The 26,882-nt window shown below is 39.4% G+C and overlaps 1 protein-coding gene across 8 annotated transcripts in view; it reads left to right on the top strand.

Annotated features, from left to right (window-relative positions):
* The window catches only part of NTRK3 (neurotrophic receptor tyrosine kinase 3), a 442,602-nt gene that overhangs the window by 134,582 nt on the left and 281,138 nt on the right, over positions 1–26,882 (top strand). For all 8 annotated transcript variants that reach the window (XM_072148525.1, XM_072148524.1, XM_072148528.1 and 5 more), the window contains exons 3-4: positions 1,404–1,478; positions 5,869–5,940. In XM_072148525.1, the coding sequence (XP_072004626.1) occupies positions 1,404–1,478; positions 5,869–5,940 (147 nt within the window). The remainder of the gene's footprint in view (positions 1–1,403; positions 1,479–5,868; positions 5,941–26,882) is intronic.

The following is a 26,882-nucleotide window of genomic DNA, read 5'->3' on the forward strand; positions in this document are numbered from 1 at the left end:
TATTTGATGCAGACTTTATACATATATGCGTGTGGAGCTTCCGTATGACAAACTGCAAAGTGTGAGGATAGTCTTATATAAGATGTGATATGGTCCAAGTCAGGAAGGAAGAGCACTCATTAGTATGAACCAAGTACCAAGTAGTTCTCCACAATGTTGATATCTTTGAACTATGTAAATACATATTATTATTTTTATTATATTATATTATTAGTAATCATCATGGGTTTGGACCAAGGCTTTGCCAAATGTATGCTCTATGAGTATGGCCCAATGCTCTAGAGAGCCACAATATAATACAATGAGGTCTTCCACAAATATGGTAACGTAGACTGGTACCACATTAGCCATAGAGTGCAGAAGAAGAGTGAAGAAATCAGGTGATACCTTTTTGAGGCTAATGGAGTATATTTAATGATAAGCTTTCGAGAATACTAGTTCAGATATGAGGTTCTGCATGAAACAGAACATTCACAGTGTTTTATACACACTGGAATTATTGATTACTGGTGCATGGGCTTCAATAATGTGGCGCACCCTGCACGGGGCGATTGTGGTTAAACTGAGTGCACCAGTTTTTTTTAATAAATGTGGTGCATGGTCCAACTCTGAACTAGAACACCCCTTTAATTGAGAATTGTATGGTGAAAACAGTGTAGCCATGACACAAAACTGGCGCAGACACTTCATACATACATGTGCAAGAACTTTGCACTTTCTTTTCAGTGAAAAGTCAGACGGAAAATTGGCGCAGCCAGTTAGAAAAATGTGTCCCACTAAGAGCAAAGCTGGTTTTTCTGTTCCATTCTTTCAGTACATTGTGGTATCCTCCAAGTTGCTAAGAGTGTAGACTTGTACTGTCTTAGCCATAGAGAGCAGAAGGAGAGTAAAGAAATCAGGTGATACCTTTGAGGCTTACTGAGTATGTTTTATACAAACATAAATGGTCACATAACCAAGAATACAAAAATAGAAATAATAATTCATCTACATATGGGACATTTAATAACAAAAAGGGATAAAACATGCAGGACAAAGATCCATTAAACCAAACATAATATAACAACAAACATCCCAATACATACAGTATAACAGGCAGTAAACCTCTTGGCTATTATACATGAGGTGGGTCCTTCTACATCCTATAAATGGACAATTGATGTTTCCTCTCCTCTCCTGGTTGGTCTCATGCATTGACCTTTCTCCTATTCTCCTTGCACTCTTTCTTGTTACTATTGCCCTATGGAATGTCTCATGGAGAACCCTTATTTCAACAGATTTCATATTGTTATGGTGCAGTCCAGTTCTGCTTGTTACTCAATGCATGTTCCTATATTGATATAATCAGTGAGGTAGTCGTGTAATGATAATGACTAACAGCAATGTTTTTTTTCCTATTATAGACACATAGAAAACTGGGAGGAGTTACAGATATTAAATGCAGTGGACATGGAGCTTTACACTGGAATCCAAAACTTGTAAGTACTCAAAGAATTATGGAATACTCTTTTACCTGACTAAAACTTTCATATCTGATCAATACATGTATTAAATTATGTAGCAGTTTTTAATAGCATCAGCACATTGAGGGGTACTGACAGTAACCTGCCAAAAGTTATGCTTTCAGAATAGACACGGATGACTAGATTTGGACCCAAGGCCCCAGTGCTGCAAGACTGCAACACTGAGCACTTATAATGTATGAAGGGCGTGATGGAACCCTGTAAATATACAATAGGGGCTAAACAGGATACTGAAAGAGAGATACTGTAAGCAGCCCAATCTGTGCCAATGTTTACAGCTGGATGATAAACCTGGCGTAGTCTACGATGGTCTACTTTACTCTTACACCTCAAATTTGTTGGTTGAGCTTACAGCAGAAAAATAAGCCATCTGCAAATATTTGAGCCATTCCCTTTCGCTGTAAAAGCCATTTCATTACTCCATAACCCTTTACAATACTAGTGTAGTTATAGAAATGTGGTGCTAGGTATATTAGGCAAGGGGCAATTGTGTCAGAATTTGGTCAAGAGACAATCGTCATGGCCATGGAAGAAACCAGCTGAAAATGTTAGGTTTCTTTCATGGGTATCTTTAAGCAAAAAATTACCAAATAAACCCCAACCAGCATGGTATCAAGTAGATTAACACTTTCCATATTTCCATGTTTCTTTCATGGCCCAGAGTGGTGGCATCATACAGAAAATTAACAGTGAAGTGAGCTGTTAAACTAGTTGTCTAAAGTCACAAGGTGGAGAGCTCAGTGCTGAAGTCAAGTTCTACTCCTCACATCACCCCATCTGCTGTGATTGACGTCATGCACCAGGCTTCAGGGCATTAGTCCCACTGATGTCCCTGGATGGATGTTAGTTATAGCCAAGGAGACGTTGTAAGGCAGAGAAGGCTTGAATTCACTACTAACCTCTCCGCCTCCATGACTTTTTACAACCAATTTACATCTTATTTCAAAGTAGATTTTCTGGTTGATACCACCACGCTGGACCATGAAAGGAACATAACCTGGAAAATGATATTACTGGACGATGATGATACAGCAAACTGATAGTGGTCTATTAGGTCAATTTCGCACAAAGAAAAACTGATTTCAAAAACACTTTCATAAATTTGCCCTATTCTTAAACTTCATAAACAGTCCTTATTATTATGAATAATTGATGACTTTATCTATAATACTTGCTTCTATATAAACTGACCTTTGTAATACAACATTTATATTATCTCATGTTAAGAACAAAAAATAGCACTTTAGAACAATAGTCTACATACAACTTCTCTGATAAATAAGAGGCTTTACTGTTTGGTAGCTCAATTGGCTTTTCCATTTTCTACTATAGAGAACAGGAACTGGCAGAAGTTTCACACAAGACTTTATTTGCTAATGCTAATGAAGCTGTTTGCAGAGCTCCATGTTCTGTAAAACTGTGAGACCCTCACTTACGGATTCTGGACCAAAGCCTTGGGCCTGACTAATGACATTTGCCGAACATAACACACTTAAATGATTTCATGCAAGGAGAAGGGAGGCCAAATCTCTGGAGAATCAATACACGTTTTAATATAATAAAATATTAAATTCTTAGACCAGTTTTTGATTGAATTCCTTTAATTTTAGACTTATAAATAAAAGACAACAAAAACAAACTCAACCCTTTAAATCTACATTGGCCTTCTGACACATGATACACAAGTTTTCACTAATAGAGTCACAAGGGGTCCACTCAAGTACATCTCTCCATATTTTGACATTTTGTATACAGTAACATCTGCAGTCTGACTAGTTCTCTCCACGTCTTCTGTGTGAATGGAGCTGTAGTGTGCATGCATAACCACTGCTTCTTCTACTTCTTCAGTACTACAGACATTGTACTTATCTTGTCAGTATGATTTAGGGTGCATGGAGGCTTCAGTTTGGGCATGATGTATTTGCAACGTAAGAACCCAGTGTATAAACCTAATGATCCACACTTTCATTAGGCAAGTATATGATTATCGTCATGCAGTATTGGGGGAAGAAATGTATGTTTCCCGTTATTATAATGTCTGAACGCATTGTATAGTTAACATGTAAATGAATTAACCATAGCATCTAATTATCGGAGTTCATGCTTCCAGTCACAACATGGATAATCGAGGTTCTAGTGCAGTTATATAATTTCCCTACTCTGTTCTTCCCTGGGCCCATTTCTATTGAAATCTATAGAAGGCTTCTTTAATTGTCATACAGGGAATGGGCTCTCTGCAATTCTGTATACCATGTGGACACATGAACATAGCAGACATGACAACAAAAAGTAGTAATTAAAAATTGCTTCACTCATATATTATTTATAGTCAATGGTGCTTGAACTTGTGTAATGGAAGTGACCATGGAGAAGGCTAGAAGTAGATGGGATGGATAGCCATCTGACATTCATAAATATTGAATGCTTTTACTAAATCTTTCACTAACATATAATCAAATTGTAATGGTATCTAAACCAAATGAAAGAGTGTTGCTTTTTAGAATTGATTGCTTTGATGCCCTATTGATGGAATGGATGGGATCCATCATGATGTTGACACATTTATGTTAAGTCGTATGTCATCACTAACAACTGTTCAAAAACTCAAAATGTATCATATTTAAGATAGGGAAGAAGTGCAGACCTTGTGCTGCCCAAAAATCTCTGTCCCTGACTACTTGCCAGCCTTTCGCTAAATCACAGGAAAAAACTTTGTGACGGTCCCTACTCTGTGTTCATGCACAGAACAGGTCCCGCTATATAAACATATGTTTGCGATATAGCGTAGTAAAATATAACAGGAAACTAATGTGTATGGGGGGGCTCTACAATATTACGAGTCAAAGGTAAACTTCACATTAAATAATGCATCATTGACTTGAAGTAATAACACACACCTGGTTGTGAAATATTGGCTAGGTAACTAAAGAGTAAAAAAGATTGCTGTATATGCATAAATTCCACAAGAAATCTTCATCGGAATAGTGAAAGTAGTGTATCCAGTCTGTCTCCATGGAATGTGTGTGATTTATTACAGATGAACAGAATTATGCGCTGATACTTTGACAATGTTCCAAGTACAAGGAGTAACTTACCATAACTCTGCCATTTGCAGCCAACCATTCACGGGAAACCTACTTTCTCACCTCAGATATATCCAGTTACAAAGAGTAGAAAATAATTAACAAAAAGATCAAAGGAGCCAATCATCACTGATTGCGACGTTGGGCAAAAAAAAGAGAGTTTGCGAAAGAGCCAACGCTGTATAATTTCACATAACTGAGCCGAACACAAATCATGTTTACAATGGCTCATGGCAGAGAATATCTCGTGTAGCGGCTTACAGCGCACACACCAGAGAAGGCCAAACATGCTGACGGCAAAAATCAACATGTTGTTTTTTCAAAGCAAAGCAACAAATACGGCAAACACTGTAGGAATTGTTGTATGGATAATTCTAGGAAAGTGTCTAAATTTAAAGCTCTTGTACTGAGGATTTGCAATGTTGCAATATGAACACAGTCTTATAGTGATTACATATTTTATTATAACATAGAAAACTAGAAATGGTCACATAAAACAAGTTCTTCTGTGAATTTTTCCTTAGTAAAAGTTATTTGTCCTTCTACACAATACTGGCTGATACCTAGTAATGTAAAGTAGGACAAATGTAAAGTGAAAAGATATGTCAAAAGTGTCTTTGTGTGACAAGTGACAAGTGTGTGTGTATATATATATTAAGTGAAAATTAATATATGGGAGTGTGTAGTGAATATGCAATGGATATTGGAATGTGTATGTAGAGTGTATGAAGTGAAAATGAGATTTATTCTTATTTTCTGTTTCTATTTTATGGTTATGTTCTGTTTCCATTTTGGAGATGGCTCATCTGTTGAATTATTACTGAATTTGAGCAGTATGGCATAAATCAGATTTTTATAAGATAAAAGTCTTTTTCAAAGGGGAGTAAGGAAGTCCTATAGTTTCTGGTTCCTAATGTCGTATGTTTATGAGTATAAATATATTTTTGAGTATTGTTCTCTCTTTCTCTTGCTCTTCTTCTTCTACTTCTTCTTCTTCAGCTTCCTCCTCTTTCTCTTCTTCCTCCTCTTCCTCCTCCTCCTCCTCTTCCTCATCTTCGTCTTCTTCTTCCTCTGCATCCTACTCTTCCTCTTCCTCCTCTCGACTTTCTCCTCTTCCTCTTCCATACTGACATATTTGTTGCATCCATGCTAATATAAAAGTTGATGTTGAACATGTTCCTAGTCTTCAGTACTTTTGAATAATTTATGATCTACATTCTCAATATGTGAGACATCTGATTAATAATACTTATGTCTTACAGAACGATCATGAACTGTGGACTGAGGAGCATACAGCCAAGGGCCTTTTCCAAGAACCCACATTTGCACTACATGTAAGTTAACATAATATTTTCTTCTTTAGTAAGGACATTATGTGCGGGTCTTCTGAGATTTTGGTATTGATAATGTATTCTTAGGATAGATTATCTAGTGCAGACTGGTATGGGTGGCATACTTAGCACCATCTCCGAACAACTATTTTTATATATCTTCATCATCACAGTGGATGAAAGTGGAAGCTTAAAAAATATTTCTGCTTCCATTTTGTGCTGGTATTGGAGCTCAGCTCTTTAGAGATGAATGGAGCTGTACTATGCACCACCTATGGCCAGAAGAGATAAAGCTTCCATGTTTTTCAACCTCTGGAAAACCCCTTTAAGCAGCTAAGCCTACCCCCCTGTTTTACTTCCATGGGAGCTTATGTGCACCTACCCCTCTAATATGTATTTCTAACACCACAGGATTACAAATGCAGGTGATTGGTGAGATCTTGGCCTGTGCTATCTCATATTGATGACCTCAGGAAAAAATTTTCACCCTAAAACCCTTCTAGATTTCTGTTATTCTTACGTCGTTGTATGTTCCATAGTTACATAGATGCACTTCCCATGTATTGGGTTCGGATGCTTTTTCCCCATATATCAGATTGCGTTACCTATTTAACGAAAACCTTAAAAGCCTTTTTCCACAACAATTTCATGTGAGAACCCTTTCCTCCTGGTCATTAAGGGACTTGGATTGTTCTCTGCTGCCTCCTTTATATTCCAGTTCATCTACAAACTAAATTTCTTTCGTTTTAATTTCCGCTCATGAAGTTTTCCAGTTTTGTCACCTGAATAAGTGATCAAAGCTCCAATGATTATCTCATCATCTCAAAGTGCCAAACAGACCGTTTACCTATCCCAGTACACATAAAAATTTCATTAACTTTTCAAGTTCTTTTTTTTCCCATGGATGATCACTCAAAGCTGAAATAAAAGAAAGGGAAAAAAATGGATTCTCTCCCTACCTGCTGAGATACTGAAGGATTTATGTCACTTCAGAGTGTAGTTTCCGTTTTGGCTACGCTTAACTTACAATGAATGCCTGCAAAACTGTAAGAAGCACTTTTATGTCTACTAGTATTATAACAAATAATATATAGATGACAAAGATAGATATATAAGGGATGGATGGATAGATGATAGATAGATAGATAGATAGATAGATAAATAGATAGATAGAACGTTCTTATTAGAAAAGCGCTAGGCTGGTCACACAATCTAAATAGATTATAGCTAAAGGAACATTTTCTCCTTTTTCACGCTCCCATACAAACACATGAATACTGACCTTGACTGAGCATACATTTGCTTCAGAGATTGGGAGATACTACCAGACTGGTTATCACTAGAGATGAGCGAGCACTAAAATGCTCAAGTGCTCGTTATTCGAGACAAACTTTTCCTGATGCTCGAGTGCTCGTCTCGAATAACGAGCCCCATTGAAGTCAATGGGAGACTCGAGCATTTTTCAAAGGGACCATGGTTCGGGAATAAAATGTGTTATTTAATTGAAAAAGAATGTCTTCTGATAAGTTAGCAGATGTATGCAAACATCTGCAATCTATTCTTCACTTCACCGCGCGTATATTATCTCCCGACAAGTTAGCAGATGTGAAGAACAGTGAAGAATAGAATAAAAACAGTGAACACAGGATCATTTAAGTGAAAAACACAGTGAAGAATAGATTGCAGATGTTCGGCACATCTCCTTACTTGTCGGGAGATACGCTGTCCCGGGATCTGCTCCTCTTCTTCCACTGAAGTCTCCCCGATGTCTCCGTGCTGCTGTGCCCCCGATGTCTCCGTGCTGCTGTGCCCACGATGTCTCCGTGCTGCTGTGCCCCCGATGTGTGCTGCTGTGCCCCTGATGTGTGCTGCTGTGCCCCCGATGTCTCCGTGCTGCTGTGTCCACGATGTCTCCGTGCTGCTGTGCCCCCGATGTCTCCGTGCTGCTGTGCCCACGATGTCTCCGTGCTGCTGTGCCCATGATGTCTCCGTGCTGCTGTGCCCACGATGTCTCCGTGCTGCTGTGCCCACGATGTCTCCGTGCTGCTGTGCCCACGATGTCTCCGTGCTGCTGTGCCCACGATGTCTCTGTGCTGCTGTGCCCATGATGTCTCCATGCTGCTGTGCCCCCGATGTGTGCTGCTGTGCCCCCGATGTATGCTGCTGTGCCCCCGATGTGTGCTGCTGTGCCCTGATGTGTGCTGCTGTGCCCCCGATGTCTCCGTGCTGCTGTGCCCCCGATGTCTCTGTGCTGCTGTGCCCACGATGTCTCCGTGCTGCTGTGCCCCCGATGTCTCCGTGCTGCTGTGCTCCCGATGTCTCCGTGCTGCTGTGCCTCCGATGTCTCCGTGCTGCTGTGCTCCCAATGTCTCCGTGCTGCTGTGCCCCCGGTGTCTCAGTGCTGCTGTGCCCCCGGTGTCTCTGTGCTGCTGTGCCCCCAGTGTCTCCGTGCTGCTGTTCCCCCGATGTCTCTGTGCTGCTCCCCGGGGTCTCTGTGCTGCTCCCCGGGGTCTCTGTGCTGCTCCTTGGTGTCTCTGTGCTGCTCCCCGTGTTCTTCAATGTGTTCTTCACATACTATTTTGTTCCGCGCGTATCTCCCGACAAGTAAGCAGATGTGCCGAACATCTGTAATCTATTCTTCACTGTGTTTTTCACTGTGTTTTTCACTTAAATGATCTTGTGTTCACTGTTTTTATTCTATTCTTCACTGTTCTTCACTGTGTATTTTTAATTAAATGTTCGATCTCGAGCAGGGGAAATACTCGTCCGAGCAACGAGCCGTTTCGAGTACCTTAATACTCGAACGAGCATCAAGCTCGGACGAGTATACTCGCTCATCTCTAGTTATCACTTATCTCTCCTTAGAAGAAAGAATTGGTGATGTAAAGCTCAACTTGCCACCACCCTCCTCCTCTCAAGTTGGTTGGAAAGAGTTGGGAGGCCCTTCTACTGATAAAACACTAAATGGGCCCAATTTATTAAGACTAGACTATTTTTGCTCTGCTGGCACCAAAACAAGAGAATTCTAAATAGTTTCCAACCTTGTAATATTTGTGGCACATTCCTTGCATCAAAATTTACAGGGGACTTATACTTCAGCTATACCCTCCACCTGTTTGTATTCTTTGGGCCCAGGCATCCCCATTCATACTAAACTTGTTCCTTGATCTTTTATGCTCACATTTTTCTAAAGTGGTATGTTGGGTGCACATTTTTAAAATGTAACACTCTTTTTGGGCAGAAACGTTCCATACTGGTCATGATATTGTTATTTTATGTGATTGGGCTCCTTTTACAATCAAGGGGAAGATTTATCAAATGCTGGCAAATTGTGGGCAAGAGCTTGATTCCCCCCTCCCCTTATTGCCTTTTTTTGTCCACTGGATATATCAAGAGTCTTAAGATAGCACCTGCCTAGTGTAGACCTGTGTTATAAGCTGAGCCAGGAACAGGGGCAGGCTATAACTAGTGGCTATAACTAGTGCACCAACATGGCCCACCCACACCACTCCACCCCAAGTTGTATATGTAGGGAAATAGTTAGGAACTATGGGGAGATTTATCAGAGGTTTGTGTGGTAAAACTGCTCTAGATTCCCTTGGAAACCAATGAGAGCTCAGCTTTAAATTTATAAACAGCTGTGAGATAATGAAAGCTGAGCTCTGATTGGTTGCTAATGCTATGAACAACTAGAACAGTTCTGCTCTCAGACACTTCTGATAAATCTTCCGCTACTTTATGAGGGCTTGTACTCCAGAACAAGACTTGATAAGCCCCCTATATTTCCAATGCATCATAACTTTTGCATGCAATAAAACTTTTGATTGTGTTAAGTTAGAGGAAATCCCATTATAAAATATGCACTGGACCTCCAACATCTTGAGAATGGTCGTCCATTGACCCTTGTCTTGAAGCTGGGCAGAATGGCAAGACTATGCTTACGTCACTACTACATTCACGTCTATGAGAGAAGTGATGTGCAGTAAATGTATGATATAGGAATGCTCCACATGAAATACTATTCCGAAAATATCCATAATTTAGTAGGTGCCTTTTTAATGATATTTTCCTTTTTTTAAAAAACAAATTGAAGACTCTTGTAAAGCAACATCAGGACATATTATACAACATCAAAGCACAAGTATACATTTACTTTCCTTTCATTAAGACTATAGACATTTTACGGTGCATTTCATTTTTCCTCTTGGTTTATATTCTTCCTCTATTAGTCCTCATTTACACATTGCAGTTGTAAAGGAGTTGTCCCAGAAACGGCAGTGCTCGGTGGAGTATACAGTAGTTTCAATCTCATTTACTACTATTTACCATCTGGCTGCTGTGGAACAAGGCTTCCATGGCCAGGAGCAAGGTGTTCAATGAGCCCTACATTACCTCCATGTGCCCCATATCTGAAGTCTGATACTAATACATACAAGATCCTGATTTATTTAGCTTGAATGCGTCATTCCAACATTCCTAAATGGAGATTTTGTTTTCCCTAAACTAATGTATAATTTCTTTCATCTAAACCTTTCGCGTTATGTTAAGCTTTGTACAGCCCTGCATTGATTTTTTTCTAAAAAGTCTAAAAACAGAACACTTAGAATTACATCTTAAACATTGTATACATGTCCTCGTGAACAGGAACAGCCACTTAATTGAATTTGATATCGAATTTGAGAGGTTCATAAAGTTTAGTAGCAAAATAAAACTTTGATTTAATTTCTGGTTTGAAATTGCTGTTATTTAAGGCAGAATATTCTGGTTTAAGGCAATGCAGCATTTTGCAAGTCTTTTATGAAGCTTGTTATGGGACTGAATATGATTCCTGAGCATAATACCAGGGTAGAGCTTTACTAGAACGACCATAACACACAGATGTCTCCTCTTCATTTCACTCATATTTGTATTGAGATCATTCAGAAACATGAAAGCTCTTCTTGCTCATCTAGACTAGAAGCTTCTAACAGACCTCCATGGTTTGGATAGCATCGGGGAGGTTCTTTATCAGCCAGATGGGATCTTATCCAAATTATTGAAGTGAAGAAAACATGTTCTTGATGCATCAGTTGACTGTTGCTTTTAGACAATGGCTGTAGCTAGATGACCACATGTTCTCTTTGTGGAGATGAGCTGTCACATAAAAACATCACATGCAGTGTCTCTTTCAAGAAGTATGATGGAACTTGGCCGTAGCTTCATCATAGTGTGATCAATGAAAAAGCATTTTGAAATGTTGGACCAGCTGCCCTATTTGGCAGAACTGCTAATGCTGTAACAGAAATAATTATATTGAATTACAAAGTGGTTTCCTTTATATCTCTTTGTGTGGCCACCCAGTGGTCGCACTGTGATTTCAGTCTTTCCCTTGCATGTTGCAATGTTGGAGAAATTAGAGTCCTCAACCTATTTCTGTGTATAGGTCCACAAATAGAGGAAAAATGTTCTTTATACTGCTTTAGTCAATGGTTAAATACATAAAAGAGAGTCCTAAGTCATGGATAACTTTTATTGGCTTAAAAAAAGATGATGCAAATTGCAAGCTTTAAAGACTAGTTGGGGCTCTTCACCAACCATGTTTGACAAAGACACCCAAGTAGTCTTGAAAGCATACAGGTGGCATCATCTTTTTAGCTATCATTGACTGAGGACTCCTAATTTCTACAGGTCTCCATTCACATTGAAACCAAGTCAGCCTACCCTGCTAATTTAGTTATTAGTGGTCAAATATCTCTTAGTATGTCTTAGGCCCCGTACAACTTACGAGCATGTGCTTGCTAGAAACTTTGGCCTGAACACTCAAGAATGGAACTAAATTGACATGCTGAGTTCAGTTCTGGTCTTAAGCGTTCAGACCAGAGGTTCTAGCCGACACACAGCATCGTGTAAAGGGTCTTGGGGTTTCTTGTTTCTCCATCATTAGATAACACAAGAAGAGGTAAAATATAAAGCATAGGTAAAATATAGGTATATTTTATACTGAACAAGGTCACAATGTTCTCTGGACATTCCGCGACTGCAAGCAAGACCTCATAAATACTTTTCTCTGTTTTTGATCGACAGCTCTAGGGATTTTCCTAATGGGCAGTTGCCATCAGTCAATGGCAAAGACAAAGGATCTGAAAGTAGAACATTCTGTAAAAGCAGTGGTAGTAACTGGCAAAAGGCAGATCAAACTTCTTTTTCTCACTCATGTCAAACAACTAGTAGGAGCATTCACCTAAGTATTGTACAGAACAAGGCAAGCGCATATCATACTCCTAAAAAATAGACCAAAAATACTAAGGTGCATGCCAATTGATGAAATCATTGAGTCTAGTAACACTAATCTAAAAAAGGAATGATGGCAGCATGCACAAGGGTATAAAATGTAGTATGCCCCTTACTGGAGCCTTAATGTTGTGTGACCAATACAGACGTAACCTGCATCTATACCCCTGTGGATGCTGCTATCCTTTCTTTCTTTGCAATCACCTAAATATATCTTACGCGCCTAACTTATATGGCATTGTCAGCAGATTGATGACAGCAAATTGTTCCCCAATCTTAAATCTGGAGGTGTGATATGGCTAAGAATCGTGCAAAGCTGAACCTAAGCATGACTGTCATCTATTTTGCATGATCTGATCAGTTCAGTGGTTGATGTGAATAGGAAAATCGGTAGCTGCTCTCCATTCATATTTTAGTATTTCATAACCATATTGCAGAACTAACAGTTGCCATTGATCTAAATAAGAATGGTTCTTTCTACGTATATTATTTGTTGTATGTAAATGAATGAGGTGGAATTTTCTGTATGAGAATAATATCGTTCTCCACATAAAGCATCATTACTTTCATTGACACTTTGCATTCCCTTTTAATGGATTGGAATGTGGTCTTGATACTTTTCTCTTCTCATGAGAACAAAAGAGAGCTGTTTTTCTATCTGCAGATTCCATGTATCTGAAGGACGGAATATTATCGTCTGTAATGAGCGTATTATTAAAGAGGCGCAATTAACGCTATTGAAATATAAGAAATTCTTTTCAAGCTTCAAAACATAATATTTATTACCCTATTGATCCCATCTTTACTCAGTCCTTCAAAAATAGCTTTTCTTACTTCTGCTATAAGACTTTGTATCTATTATACTATAAATGATCTTTGAGAAAGCAGAAAGTTGGAAAATAGCATGTAGATGATAACTGCAACTTAGCTGTTATAATTTTCAATTAAACATTTGAAATAAATTGTCTAGATGGAGGAATTGCTGTAAAGGAACTAAAGAACCGGCACTGATACAGTACCAGTGATTAAATGGCCCAAGCCCATCTTGTGGCAGTGGTGTGCCATATATTTAACTAGTTTTTCAGTGACCTAAGCAGTCTTGTGCCCTACAGGCTGACATCACCACTGAAGGCCTCAGAAGACAAGTGTAGATTGCCATAAAATCATTAATGAATTTATAGGGGGCTTGTAAGGAAAAGCAACTTTTTTATTAATTTACTGCATTTTTACTCCCCCTGTGGGAGGTGATATACAGTGACTGTATTTAAGATACCAATTTGCCCTGGCTCAGTTGCGGTGCAGTGAGACAACAGGGCACATTCTTCTTCCTGGTGCATGTCAGTGGATTGTTTTGCGACATGATTTGAATCCTAAATCCCGCGCTCAGTCCGAATCAGTTGGATCATTCTAAAGCCCACTCCCCAATTTCTGCTGCATGAAAGCCAGCGCAGCTGCACCACAATCTAATCACGGGCAACACAATCCCCAGTTAAATACACAGTGGCGCAAATCCCGAAAACTTTGAAAATCCGACGAAAGTGCATTCCGTGGACCCCAATAAGCCCCAACGTGTGTGTTAACCACACTGCGACCCGGTGTCATAAGAGATGTCTATGGCACCCGGTCATCTTCCAGTGAGTACCATATATATTTGGGTGTAAGCCGCATTTTTCAGCACAAAAAATGTGCTGAAAAACCCTAACTCAGCTTATACTCAGGTCAAGAAAAAAAGCAAAAAGTGTACTCACCGTCCGACACCCCTGCGGCAGGCCCTCCTCCATACATCACGGGCCAAGCATCGGTTCCATGTCCCGGTCCATCGCAGGCATTGTGACATCAGCCGGACGCTGATATTTTTGTGCCCCAGCATCGGCAGACACTGATGTCAGTGATCTGCTGACATCATGGTGCCTGCGACGGACCATGCGGTGACACGGAGCCGATGCCATGATGGATAGAAGAGGATCTGCTGGGGAGGGGGGAAAGGTGAGTACACACAGTATATTGGGGGCAGGCTATATACTGGGGGGCAGGGGCTATATATTACTGGGGTCTGGTTGGCTATATACTATAGGGGGTGGTGGCTATATACTATAGGGGTCTGGTAGTTAAATACTACAGGAGCTGGCAGGTTAAATACTTCAGAGGCTGGCAAGCTACATGTGAGAGAGGGCTGGCATACTATATGCTAGAGGGGGCTGGCAGACTATATACTAGAGGGGGCTGGCAGGCTATATACTAGGGGGGGTTGGCAGGCTATATACTAATGGCGCCTGGCAGGCTATATACTACAGGGGTCTGGCAGGTTATATACTACAGTGGCTGGCTGGCCATATACTACAGGGGGGCTGTGACAAATGCATTTCCCACCCATGGTTTATACTCAAGTCAATAGGTTTTTCCAAATTTTTTGTGTTAAAATTAGGGGTCTCGGCTTATACTCGGGTTGGCTTATACTCGAGTATATATGGTACATATTGTCTTACCACACCGTGACCAAGCTGGACGGCTGTGCCGCAAAATAAAGGGCATGTCCTGTAATTAGCTGTTTTTACAGTGCCGCCGCTCAGCTTTCATTGGAGAGGGGAGGGGTGAGGAGCGCTTAACACTCCTCCCTCATGCACCCATCTGTATACTCGCCCGGGCTAAGGCCAAGACTAGCCTATGTTCCTGCGCAAGGGGTCTAAATTTGTAAACTGAGTGTAGCCAACAGCATTTAGCTGTACAAGAAATAGTGATCAATGTATCATTGTAAAAGTTCTTGCTGTAAAGTCTGAACATAGAAAATGACTTGTAATAAAAGCTAGTTCAGAAAGTAGAAAACCCCTGGGCACTCTCCTGCTTGGCCGTGTCTTCCCATCAAGGTGGTGACACAGATCTTAAAATGTTCTGTATAAAGTCACCTTTCTGAAGTTCTTACATGTTTCTCGGCTTGACAGGAAATGAATGACAAATAAATTTCCTCAAATAGGCAGCAGATGATTTTTTCACAGAACCGCAGCTTTTATAAGGGAAAAAAAAAGAGAAAAAGCTAATTTTTCATTCCGCACCTCGCGTTGTCTCCCAGCAGGGGTGAAGGGAAGTGCTTTGTGTCTCCATTTACAAACCCCCCATTGGTACCTGCTGTGATGTGCTGAATGTTTTTTTTTTTATTTTATTTTAGTAGCTGCAAATAAAACCATTCATTTCCTTCAAGTATATTTGAAAGCAGACTCTGTTCCTAGAATTATTTTTCAGTATAATGGTTCCTATGAAATTCAGCCTTTGCAAGTTTAACCCGGGCTGAACCTTTCAGTAACATAAGTTGGATGTTTTTTAGACAACACGTCTCTGTTTTTATCATATTGGTTTTTATCGTTCTGTAATGTGGATTTGAAAATGACATTGCAGCTCACATTATTTCACCCTTTTTATACCAATAAAAGCACATTTATGGCTCAGAGCTGCGTGCTCCCATCTCCTGGTTATACAATTTTATGAATAGAAATGTATTAATAGCCCCCAGAGTCACTAGAACCAAACCAAATCTCACCAAACCTTGTATGGAATAGACTAAGGCTACATGCAGACGAACATATGGCGTGGCGGGCATAATTCGCAGTGATGGAAAGGAGGAGGGGTGACCGGTCCCCTCTCCATAGCCATGCATGGCGCACGGCCCCGTAACATGGGGCAAGATAGGACATATCCCATCTTTTCCCCATGTACTTTGCCACACGTGTGCGGCACCGTATCGCTCCGTGCTACTATTGCTTTCTATGGAGGATGAATGTATGGCCACAAGCTTGCAGCCACACATACGTCCCCCATACGGTCTTGTGAATGCAGCCTTAGAGAAACTTCATTTTTGCTACTACATTAATATAGTATGGCCACACAATAGCAAACATAAATTTACCCTGACTCCCACATCTGGATTCACACCGTAAATCTGGAGTAAGTTGTCTGAAGTGAAAAGTGGAGTGGGTTGGCATGAAATCCCAAAATTTGCACAATTTTGTAACATTTCAAAAAGACTTTACTGTCATATTGCATTGTACCAATGGTTACTCAATAACGTTCATCTTGTTCTGATAATCCTGTAAACCCCACAGGAACAATTAAGAATGAAATCATGTTGAGATTTGAAATATTTAGCTTAAAGAGTTTATACAGGGGGGCTCTGTAAAATTAATAAAAAGTGTGTATAGAAAGTTCATGGACCCTGTTCCGAACAATGGCACCTGCCTGCTACTGCATGAGTATCAAGTAGTAGCAGGTGCTCCCCTGTGGTTGGGATTGCACTTCTGGTCTATGTATACAAACAGAGACAAAGCAATGATTAGAGATGCTGTGGGAGAAGGTGAGGAAGAGCTGAGTATGAGCTTTATTAATTTTACAGCCCTCCAGCTATGTAAAAAAATTGGAAATGCTGGACAACCCCTTTAACACACACCGATAGATAGATAGATAGATAGATAGATAGATAGATAGATAGATAGATAGATAGATGCTCGATAAAGGTGTAACAGTACACCCCTTTCACCACTACAAACAGAGCTGCCTCTTCACTGAACCTAGATAGATAGATAGATAGATTCATAGATAGATAGATAGATAGATTCATAGATAGATAGATAGATAGATAGATAGACTTTTCTATATTTGACTATAAGGTGGTTGTGTTGGGAATTGCAGCCTTTCTTTTGTTTCTTTTTTGAGCAATTTTCAATAAAAATTATAACACTTCTCCAAGGGTTAAGCAAAGTAAAAATTCTATTGCAGAATATTGTTGCAATGTGCAGATTCACCAGTTAAGGACTCTTTGAGTGATCTAAAAAACAGAATTGCTCTTCAATGACCTTCAGTGCCTAAATAAACTTCCCTACAGCCATGAGTGGACCTTTGTAGATTCAAAGAATAAGACTTTAAGCAATGAGTTAATTCCCATTCTGTCTTCTAGGTAAGGACGTAGCCATTGTCATAAAATACCAGCTTTAAACATGTTGTTCTCTTTAGAGAACCTATTTTATATATCTAAGTGAGGAATTCTGAGTTATTAGATCTAGAGGACTCTGTTTAGGATCTTTATCTATTAGGGCTGTTTCACACTGTTGAGGTTGGTCTTGTGACATTCATCTAGAATGAGACATCTTTAATCATAGTAATATATGATGCGAGGATTCCCTGCTTGTAGGTGGGTCATCAGTGCTGACCTATAAGCAAGATTGCAGTTCGGTGTTGGTGTTTAGTTCTCCCTTCCCTACAGAGGTCACTCATGAAACTTTATGGTCCATGATTCCCAGGCCAACCACGGCATTGTGAGAATACAATGCAGAGAAGTTATAAGCCTCTGAAGGACCTCTCCAGTATTCTCCACAAGACCCAGGAGGAGGACGTCAAAGTGTTAAAGGTCTCTCCCAAAAAAAAAAAAATAGAAAACTGCTTTATGCAATTTCCTGTTGAAACACTGAATTGATATGTTTTATGTGTGTCATAATGTGTGCTCCATCTACATAGAGCATGTTTGTATGTCTTCACCTTTCATTTCTCTGTAATTTGAGTAATTCAGTAACATTATGGATGTTTCTTGCATGCTGTAGCCATAACAACCTATCAGTAATTACTTTCCGTCTATGTAAGACTCGGTGAGATCATACGTCTGTGCACTCCTAGGCAAAGTCTCTTAATAATCCTTTTTAGTCTATTTCCTGATGATGCAACCTTCCTCCTTTTTTTATCAAAAAGGAGATTTCCATGCATGTCACGGAGCATGGCGTCCCTGTCCTGTGCTGCTGCCATAAGCTGAGGTGTCATAGCATCTTAATCAATGAGCAAGTAACTTATATTGTAGATGGCACATGTCTATTACACATTTCTTCCCCCGGAGCTATTTATCAGTCAGTAGGAAAGGCACATGCAACACTCCCAGTCCGATCATTAGAAGGAAAAGCGCAGTTGAAAGGAAGAAAGCGAATGTGACTGATATTTTCGGAGCGTGCTGTCGTAGCTCTTCACAACTTCCTCCATGCCTCAGTGGAGCTCAGTCACGAACAGTGGATAATATGTCAGATGCTATTATCTGACAAACACGACAAATAGAAGAGAGATACAAGCTGACACTTTCAATTATTGTCCGGTAGCACTTTGGAAACACTGTCGGAAGTATATGTATTGCTATTGTATACCTTTTATTTCCTTTATTTTCCTTTTCCTCAATGGTTGCTGCTGGAATGAGTAGTAAAAATTTGGGATTATTGTCTAAACTGTCACAAATTAACTAGTATTTTTGCAAGACTGTACAAGGGGAAATCGAAGAAAGACATATTGGGGCACATTTACTTACCCAGCCGATGGAGTTCATCCAAAGTGCATTGTTTGACCGGAATGCACTGTGCCGCGATTCACTAAGATTGTGCACCCGATATCCTGCATGTGTCGCTTTCCCGCTGAGGTCCGCCGGAGTTCACCATCTTCTTCGTGGTGTATGTGATTGCTTGATCTTGCGACACTATTTGAATGTTAAAGCCCGCTCTCTCCGAATCAGTCGGATCGTCCGATGGCCTGCCCCCGATTTCTGTCGCATGAAAGCCAACGCAGCTGCGCCAAAATCCGATCCCGTGCGACACAATCCCCTACTGAATAGTGGTCACAGCCGCGCAATCCCCGAAAATGTTGGGAAGTCATGCAATACGTGGACCCTTAGTAAATAAGCCCCATTACCTTTAAAGAAAACCTACCATGAGAATCTACCATTAGAAGCTGATCTTATGGTAGATTCCTCCTCCCTCTGCCCTAATCTGTAATTTAATTATCCTGGAACTTAACCTAACTTGTTAAAAAAACTTTTTTTTAGTAATATGTAAATTTACTGCAGAAGCTACTGGGGCGTGTACTAGCCTGGACGGACACTAGGAGCTAATGCTACTCCTCACCCTAAATTCATATTTGTAGGTTTCCTTTAGAGGAGCCATTTTTTTGGATGGCATAATAAGAATCTCTTGAATTCCGAAGAAGGGTTCACAGGGGTATTCACTTGAAGATATCATTTACTGATCGTAAGTTGGGATACCAGTGACAGCCAGGAAGATGATCTCATATACCACCAAATAAACAGAGCCTGGGGCAGGGGGCACAATCATTCTATATGGGACTTTAAGGATTGCTATGCTCAGTTACTGGAAGTACATGCAGTGAAGCTACACATCTAGAACCAGCCTAACTTGGAAATACAAGAGAATCAATTAGGTTGGATGTGCACATTCCTGATCCTTCTTCCAACAGGAGATACAGTAGGTTAATGCCATAAGCAATTTTGTGCCTATAGGAGCCAAGGGAGAATTGTCTAAAGGCATGACAAAAGTTGAGGTTTTTAGCATTCTTGAGAACATGGGCAGAGCAGAATAGTGGAAAATCACAGTGGAAAATAAGCATTTTGTCGTTATTATTATTATGACCATCAAAACATCTGCCTTTCCAATGTATTCATGATGGACAACTTGTAAAAATAAACCTAGCTGGAAGCTATTAATAAATCATTTCAGCCTATGCTCCACACTCCTGTTTCTAATAAAAGTAAAATCTCCTTTATTGCACCATGAAACAACACCAATTTCTTTGTCTTATCACTAATCCTCACAATATTTCTAATTTGCATCTGGCTTCGCGAATAAAGCCTGTGGAGGCAATGCAGGCAGGTTAGCACGTGGTCATTATTCTAAGCTAAGCCCCACTTAGTGCTGTCCTTTCTTCACTTCAGTTTTCTGGAATATTATGATCATTTTTGGATTTACAGTATAGGTGAGGGGTGGACACAACATAATACAACAGCTTCATCAACTCTATCTCTTTGCGTCCTTTCATAGATGCCACTCCTCTTGGTCTATATTCCTCAATGTTCCTGAGTAGAGCATATGCATGCATTCCTAACACCTCAAACATATAACCAGATCGGCTGCTGAGCAGCGATTCCGGCAAATAAATGCCCTAAAAAACTAGCCAGGGTGATTGCCCAGGGAGTCCCTCTGTTGATTTGCCAATTTAGCAATGTGTCTGGGTCGGAAGGAATGCGCCTGAACTATGTACGCAAACTTACATGACAGGTCAACTTATCACTATTCCTCTATTATTTTAAAAATTTTGTGTCAAATGTACAGAACCAGGCTGTCTGCTTCGGTTTAGGATTAATTCGCTTAGATTGTGGAGCCTAATTAGCATAGGAAACATTGAAATGACCCTGAAAATATAATAATTATGCTCTCTACTGTCTGATGGGTGGTCATTGGTTGCTGTAGCAAACACTGTCCATCTGATATAGAGAGCCAAAATGCAATTGACAATAGAAACTGTTATTCCAGAATAGAAATAGGATTCCAACTATGGCTGAGCAATGTAAATGCATTTAGAAGCCTATGGGAAGGGGCTACAGTGAATTGCATCCCTCCCCCTAGCCTCATTACTCAGCAGAAGGAGGGACCTTGTGATGTCACTAGATCGGGATTTGTTACAAAAAGTCTGGATGATATCTGCATGGGAAGCTGAATTAATTAAAGCAATATCCAGACAAAATATCACTGTATGCTATCATAATGTGTCTGGTAGAATAAAGGACCCCACGGTGGTGTCTGTCATTTCTCCTATTATAGGATATCACTGCTCCCCTCGCTTCACTCTACCAAGCAATGCCCCATGACATAATGGATGGTGCGGAGGCTGTAGAGCCTTCTGGTCAGAGTAGGCGGAGGCAGTATACATGGATCCCTCCTCTTATGTATGACACATCATTTTACTTGCTATTCCTTCAGATGTGAAAGTAGCCTATTATAAAAGGCTAGCAATGCAGATCGATACACCCACATATTACCATCAATAGATCAGTGTTACCTCACATCTTCTGGCCAGTGTTATTCTTTACCTATGGCTGGTAATAAGATGGTAAACAGACTGTATTGACGTCACATAAAAAGATGTAGAAAAATAGTTGTCCTTGTGAAGTATGTAAGTAGTTTTCTCTTGATGTCATCCGGTTATATTGTTGAAGTTACATGATATAAAAGTCAGTCTTGTGGTGATTAAAAGACAGTAATGAGCACTTGTAGTTAATTATAGGACAGTTCACATTATTCTGTAATTTCTCCCATGCACTGCAGGGTAGTACTGAATTGAATAGCACAGCTTTTGTTTGCTGTAGGTATTCTGAAGATAAAGAATGACTATTGTTCACGTTATCTCCGCTCAACCATCTCGACTCACCGGGTCATTGAGGTCCCAGCTTTCATCGTTCATCGATAATTAGATGACATCACTTGGGAAAACAATGTCTGAGATTCCGAGATAAAAAAAGACAAGGCTGTCAGTCATTCTGCAAATGACCTTGAAATATGATAACCTTGAACATTTTATAACTAGGACCATGAAACCCCTCTCACCCACAATTTATAGGGATAGAGAATCATTTCCTTCTTATGGCAATTCATGGTTTACAATTTTCTATAATCAGTCATTTTGAGGATGCTTTTATTTTATACTGATATTCTGAGTCAGAAATCAACCTTTTCACCACCACGTGTAAAGAAAGAAAGAAACATAGACAGCACAGTCCATTATGGAAAGGGTTCTATCCAAAACCTTTAATCCAATGAAGTCATTTGGGTAATTAAAAAAAAAAAAAGGAAGCACTGTCAGGCTATAGAGCTCACAAAAGAAGATTTATTTCCCCTGAAGTGCAGTGTTTTGGATGACCTGACAATGGGAATAATTTACCCTGTCCCTTCCCTCCCCCAAACATGGGAGGAGAGAACACGGGCAGCAGCCTGTAATTGGCGGTTATCGGTGTTCATGGTGTTTCCCACAGTGATGTCACTGTCCTTAAATGGACAGTGACATCAACAGGGACCTCCTTCCTGTAGACCAAAGTATTTGCTCAATGGAGGCTGGGGGAGAGATGCAATACAATGTTGCATGAGTTACGGTTATTCCATTAAATGTGTCAAAACTTTATTTTCATCATCTTTAAAAAAGCTGTACATGATGTCATGGTCATACTGGACTAGATTTACATGGTTTGATCAGGCTGGTTCTCATAAGTCTAGTCCAGTGTAACCATAACATCTGTACAGTTTTTAGTAAAGGCACACAATGAAGCAGCACTCCAAGATAAAGAAAATGGGTTTTATTCAGTGGAATAAAACCCATTTTCTTTATCTTGGAGTGCTGCTTCATCGTGTGCCATTAGTTGAGCGAGATTTTTGTCAGAACCCCTACGAAGACCTGCACCCACCAAGCCTTCAGTCACGGTGCTGCTCTATACTGCTTTGTTTTCAATTGTACAGTTTTTAGCATACTCATCTTTCAACAAGAGCAAGCAGGATGGAAATCTTTCTGCATCTTCCCATCCTGTGCTTTCCACAGAATACAATCTATACTGGGCAGATGAAGGCAAAATGGATGCCCTACTTGTTAGTATATGTGTATGGATACATTCAACATATATGTGTGTGGGTTCTGGGTATTGCACTTGAGTAGTTATTTTAGTGCATATATATATATATATATATACATATATATATATATATACACACAGAGCATGCTTAACTACCATAGTTAACTTTTGTGACCATATTGTTGTATGTAGTTCTGAGTATATACACACATCTCTGATTACTCATAATTAGATTTTCCCAAAAATTTGATGGCCATTTATTAACCTAGACTGCTACTGCTATGCTGTATGATAAACCAAGGGTGTCATCAGAGCCATATAACTGCAGTGGACAAAGTGCCCTCACAATAGGGTCAGTGGCGAACCTCTGATTAAGTGGCAGCAATGGAACAATCATTCAGTGTCAGCCATTGAAAATTCATTAAGAAATGAAAAGGCCAAACAGTTACTCATTATGCATTATAATAGGACTCTACAATAAAAAATTAAGACTTGCTCTTATGAAAACTTTGACATTAGCCATTACTTTAACTGCGAGAAGAGTCTCAATGACATACAGAGTGCAGTAGCTTGGAAAACAAAAGCTTACTTACTAGAGTTAGACCTCTGCAGGGGTGGGATAGTGTCATACTTGAAGTTATTTGTGTCACTTTTTAATGTTCTTTGTCCTTTACAAGTCTCTGTACCCCTGTGGTGTAATCACAATGACTAGATGAACCCGTCCTGTTCCATACTAATTGCACTGTCCGCTGTTATAACTGAAAATAACGGCTCCAAAGAGGGTTTTATTTTTTACAATGGAGTATGAAAGTTAAAAAGTTTAATGGCAATGTTTAGAAAGCTCGGGATGATAGCAGGAAACCTCATTTAGCATTTGACACTAAGATCTTCTTAACTGCCAATTAATGCAGCCTGACATGATAATCGCATCTCACACAGTCCCAACAGGTATCACAGAAACAGCAATGCTCTAGTATGTACTGAACTTTACGGTTTAGTTTCCCAGAATCCGATTCTGAATTTCATTAGAAGTTCCAGATCGGGGCAAGGTTTGGCTCAACATCATCCCCCACACACACAATTAACTCTTTAAATGCATTATCTGAAGCAGCAGTACTCGGCAACGCCATTTTGGGCAGGATGTCACTCCCTGATGATGTCAGGTTAGTGCCAGTGCATCATGAAGACAGCAGGTGCAAATGCCAATAGTTTAACTTTGCATTTGAACAGTTAACACCCTGGTGCTGGCAGTGATGGCAGGTTATGGTCAGGAATTGGGTACCGAACTGGATTTTTAAATTCAGTATCAACAGGTGCACTCATCACTAATTATGATTGAAAAAATACAGCACTTGCTTTAAAACCAAGTAAATAATATGATATAATACAATGATATTTGTATATGCATGGACAGAGAAGGGGCTAACAAAGTTTAATATCTTAAAATGTTATTCACTTGATAAGGAAACCAAAGGATTTTAAACACTGAATTACTTGGTAAAACTCACGGAGAAAAAGACTTGAGATGATAAACTTCATTTTAGTGACCAGAGTCAAGCAGCTGCTAATAAAGCAAATAAAACTATGGGATGTATCAAGAGAGACATAGATTTTAGCAATCAGATATCAAAAGACTAACCATTTTAAGCAGTCCAGTAGGGAACACAACAAAAATGGAAAATATTCCGGAATGACCCTGGATTATGAGATACTCTTTGCAGTCTTTATCCTGCATCAGATGTTTACTGAAAGGGACAAATCCTTTCAGACAAGACACAACAGACATTATACACTATCAAAAATACTCACAGACTATTGTATTGAGGATGCATCTAATACTAGTAAGGCAAAATATTATACTGAGATAAGGTAGGTGCTGATAAGATAGGTGCTGGTTGTAAACTAAACACAAAAATATGGCACGCCGACAGAAGGTCACTCAGATATGGGTGGACCTGGAGTATGCTGAACTGTAACACAGGAATGGATGTATATTATTGGGTTATTCAACCTTCATGATCTTATTTTCTCAGCTTATATTTATTCAGCTGAATGCGTTGAGTTTGTGGAAAGCCCCCGGGTGGCAGAGATAAATCTTTATATCTAGTGTCACATTATCATATGCAAAATAAAGCGTCTTTTTAACATATGCCTTCAATGTAATTTCACGTGGGCTTATTTTGACACATTGACGTACTTGCTCCCACAGGTTCCATATTTAATAGCACTGAATATCTTTTCTACTTTTGCACATTTCTTCTTGTCATCTTCTGTAAGCAGCTTGTTTTATAACTGATGGTTAATGCGTATGGTGATCAACGTAGTGTGTCCATGGCCATAAATAAAGTATATTATGTAATTATAGAGTTAATAGCAATATATATACCAAATATAGAAGTTAGTCAAGATAAAGTGTCCTCCTCAAATCTTAAAATTACCAAGAAATAAGTTTCTAGTAAAAAAATATATTATGAATCTTCGATTTAGAGTTATTATGGTTTTCTGCGGGTTTAATGATAGATGCTGGATGACAACCACTAAAAGCTGTCATTATACCACTCATAAAGTTGTATCCAAAGTTTACCCAGATTGTTAATGTCCTATAAATATACATATGACATATCATTTATATAAGGATTTTTATTTGGATATTTTACATTTTTCTCATCTTTAATGTAAATGTTCATATAAAAATGTCTTAATCCAGTCCTCACAATAGCTACACATTAAGGGAATGTTCACATTGCCATAAATTCAGCACCAAATTTACATGACATCTAAATCTATGTGGGAGCCCTTTTCAGGGCTATATTTGGGACAATTTTTGTATATATTGAATTTTTAAACAATATTAAAGAAGCGTTGATTTTAAAATGACCCGTTTCACACTATTCTCTATTGTAGCTAAGTTTTTAGCCTTGCTGTGTAAACCTGGGCAGGGTTACCCAAATTTTACCATTATCACTTAAGCACTCTTGTACTACTACAGTCCTATAAAACACAGGATAGCAACAATATATATTACATCTACAGATAAGATTGTGTTAGGCTAGCTTTACACCATGCTTTGTATGGTTTGTGCTGTATCTTTCCATCCTGCTGCTTCCTTCTTAGCAACATGGATGCTATGCGGAGGCCACTGAACTCTATGGGGGCGGATGCCGCAGTACTGCATCCCTCTCCTCATCCTCCCCTGAACATACGCTTATGGTGTTCCCTAGTGAAGAAAACATTGAACATCAGCAGTAGCCAATCAGTGCCTACTGCCGGTTTTCACTCCTCCCCCATGACTTGCCCCACTGTATAAGCATACATAGTGGTACGTCTATTTCATACACTGTAAGAACAGTGGGAATCTTCCCGACGTATCTTCACAAGGTATGGAAAACGTGGTACTAATGTAGCCTAAGCTGCAACTCCCCGGTCTCTGGAGCCTGGGCTTTATCATATATTGGAATTTTTTAAAAATTTACATTAGGATCACTTTTTTATCCATTAACTCCCAATCTTTTCGGCTGCTCTTGAGCACATGCACTTTTACAATGTTTATAGAAACATAGTCTCCAAAATGTCCACCCCAAGGAACTAGTTGTAAATAAAATCTATATCTGAATATTTGTAACTAAATCAAATTTATCAAATGTTTCATTAAAATAATGGAAAAATAATAATGGTGGAAAATAGATTTATACATAAATGAGGAAAAGGATATTGCACAAACTATGAAGCCAGAGGTCGATATTCTCAATAGGCCAGCATTTAAGGTCGGCTTGATGCTCTCCATATGGATTGGGTGATTAATTCATTTTACATTGCTCTCATTTATTTAACTACCCAAAGACATGCACATGTTCAGACATCTTGTCACCAGTGGTAAAATGCATAAAGGCAAATGTTTTTGTAGTGATATAAACATAAGGAATCATTTACACTCCAGACCAGCAAATTACAGGACACATTACAAAGCTATTAATGTCCAATAGTCTCTAAATATATTAAGTCTTTGGATCAAAATGCGGTTTACTAAGTGTTCTCTACTCTTTGAGAATTCAATACATAAACCACCAATGCTATTTGTCTAGGCCATGATGTGTCTTTACATAAAGCCAGTGGATTGCTATTGAAGTCTTTACATGTCTTAATGTTTATTTTGCCCTCTCTGATCAATAGTCAAGTAAGTTTTAACCATGTAGGTAGTCATTCATCACCGTAGCACATTGGTTTACATTAGAAAGGTATGTTAGCGATACTTCTC

This window comes from Engystomops pustulosus, chromosome 4 (assembly GCF_040894005.1).
Source record: "Engystomops pustulosus chromosome 4, aEngPut4.maternal, whole genome shotgun sequence".
Taxonomy (NCBI): domain Eukaryota; kingdom Metazoa; phylum Chordata; class Amphibia; order Anura; family Leptodactylidae; genus Engystomops; species Engystomops pustulosus.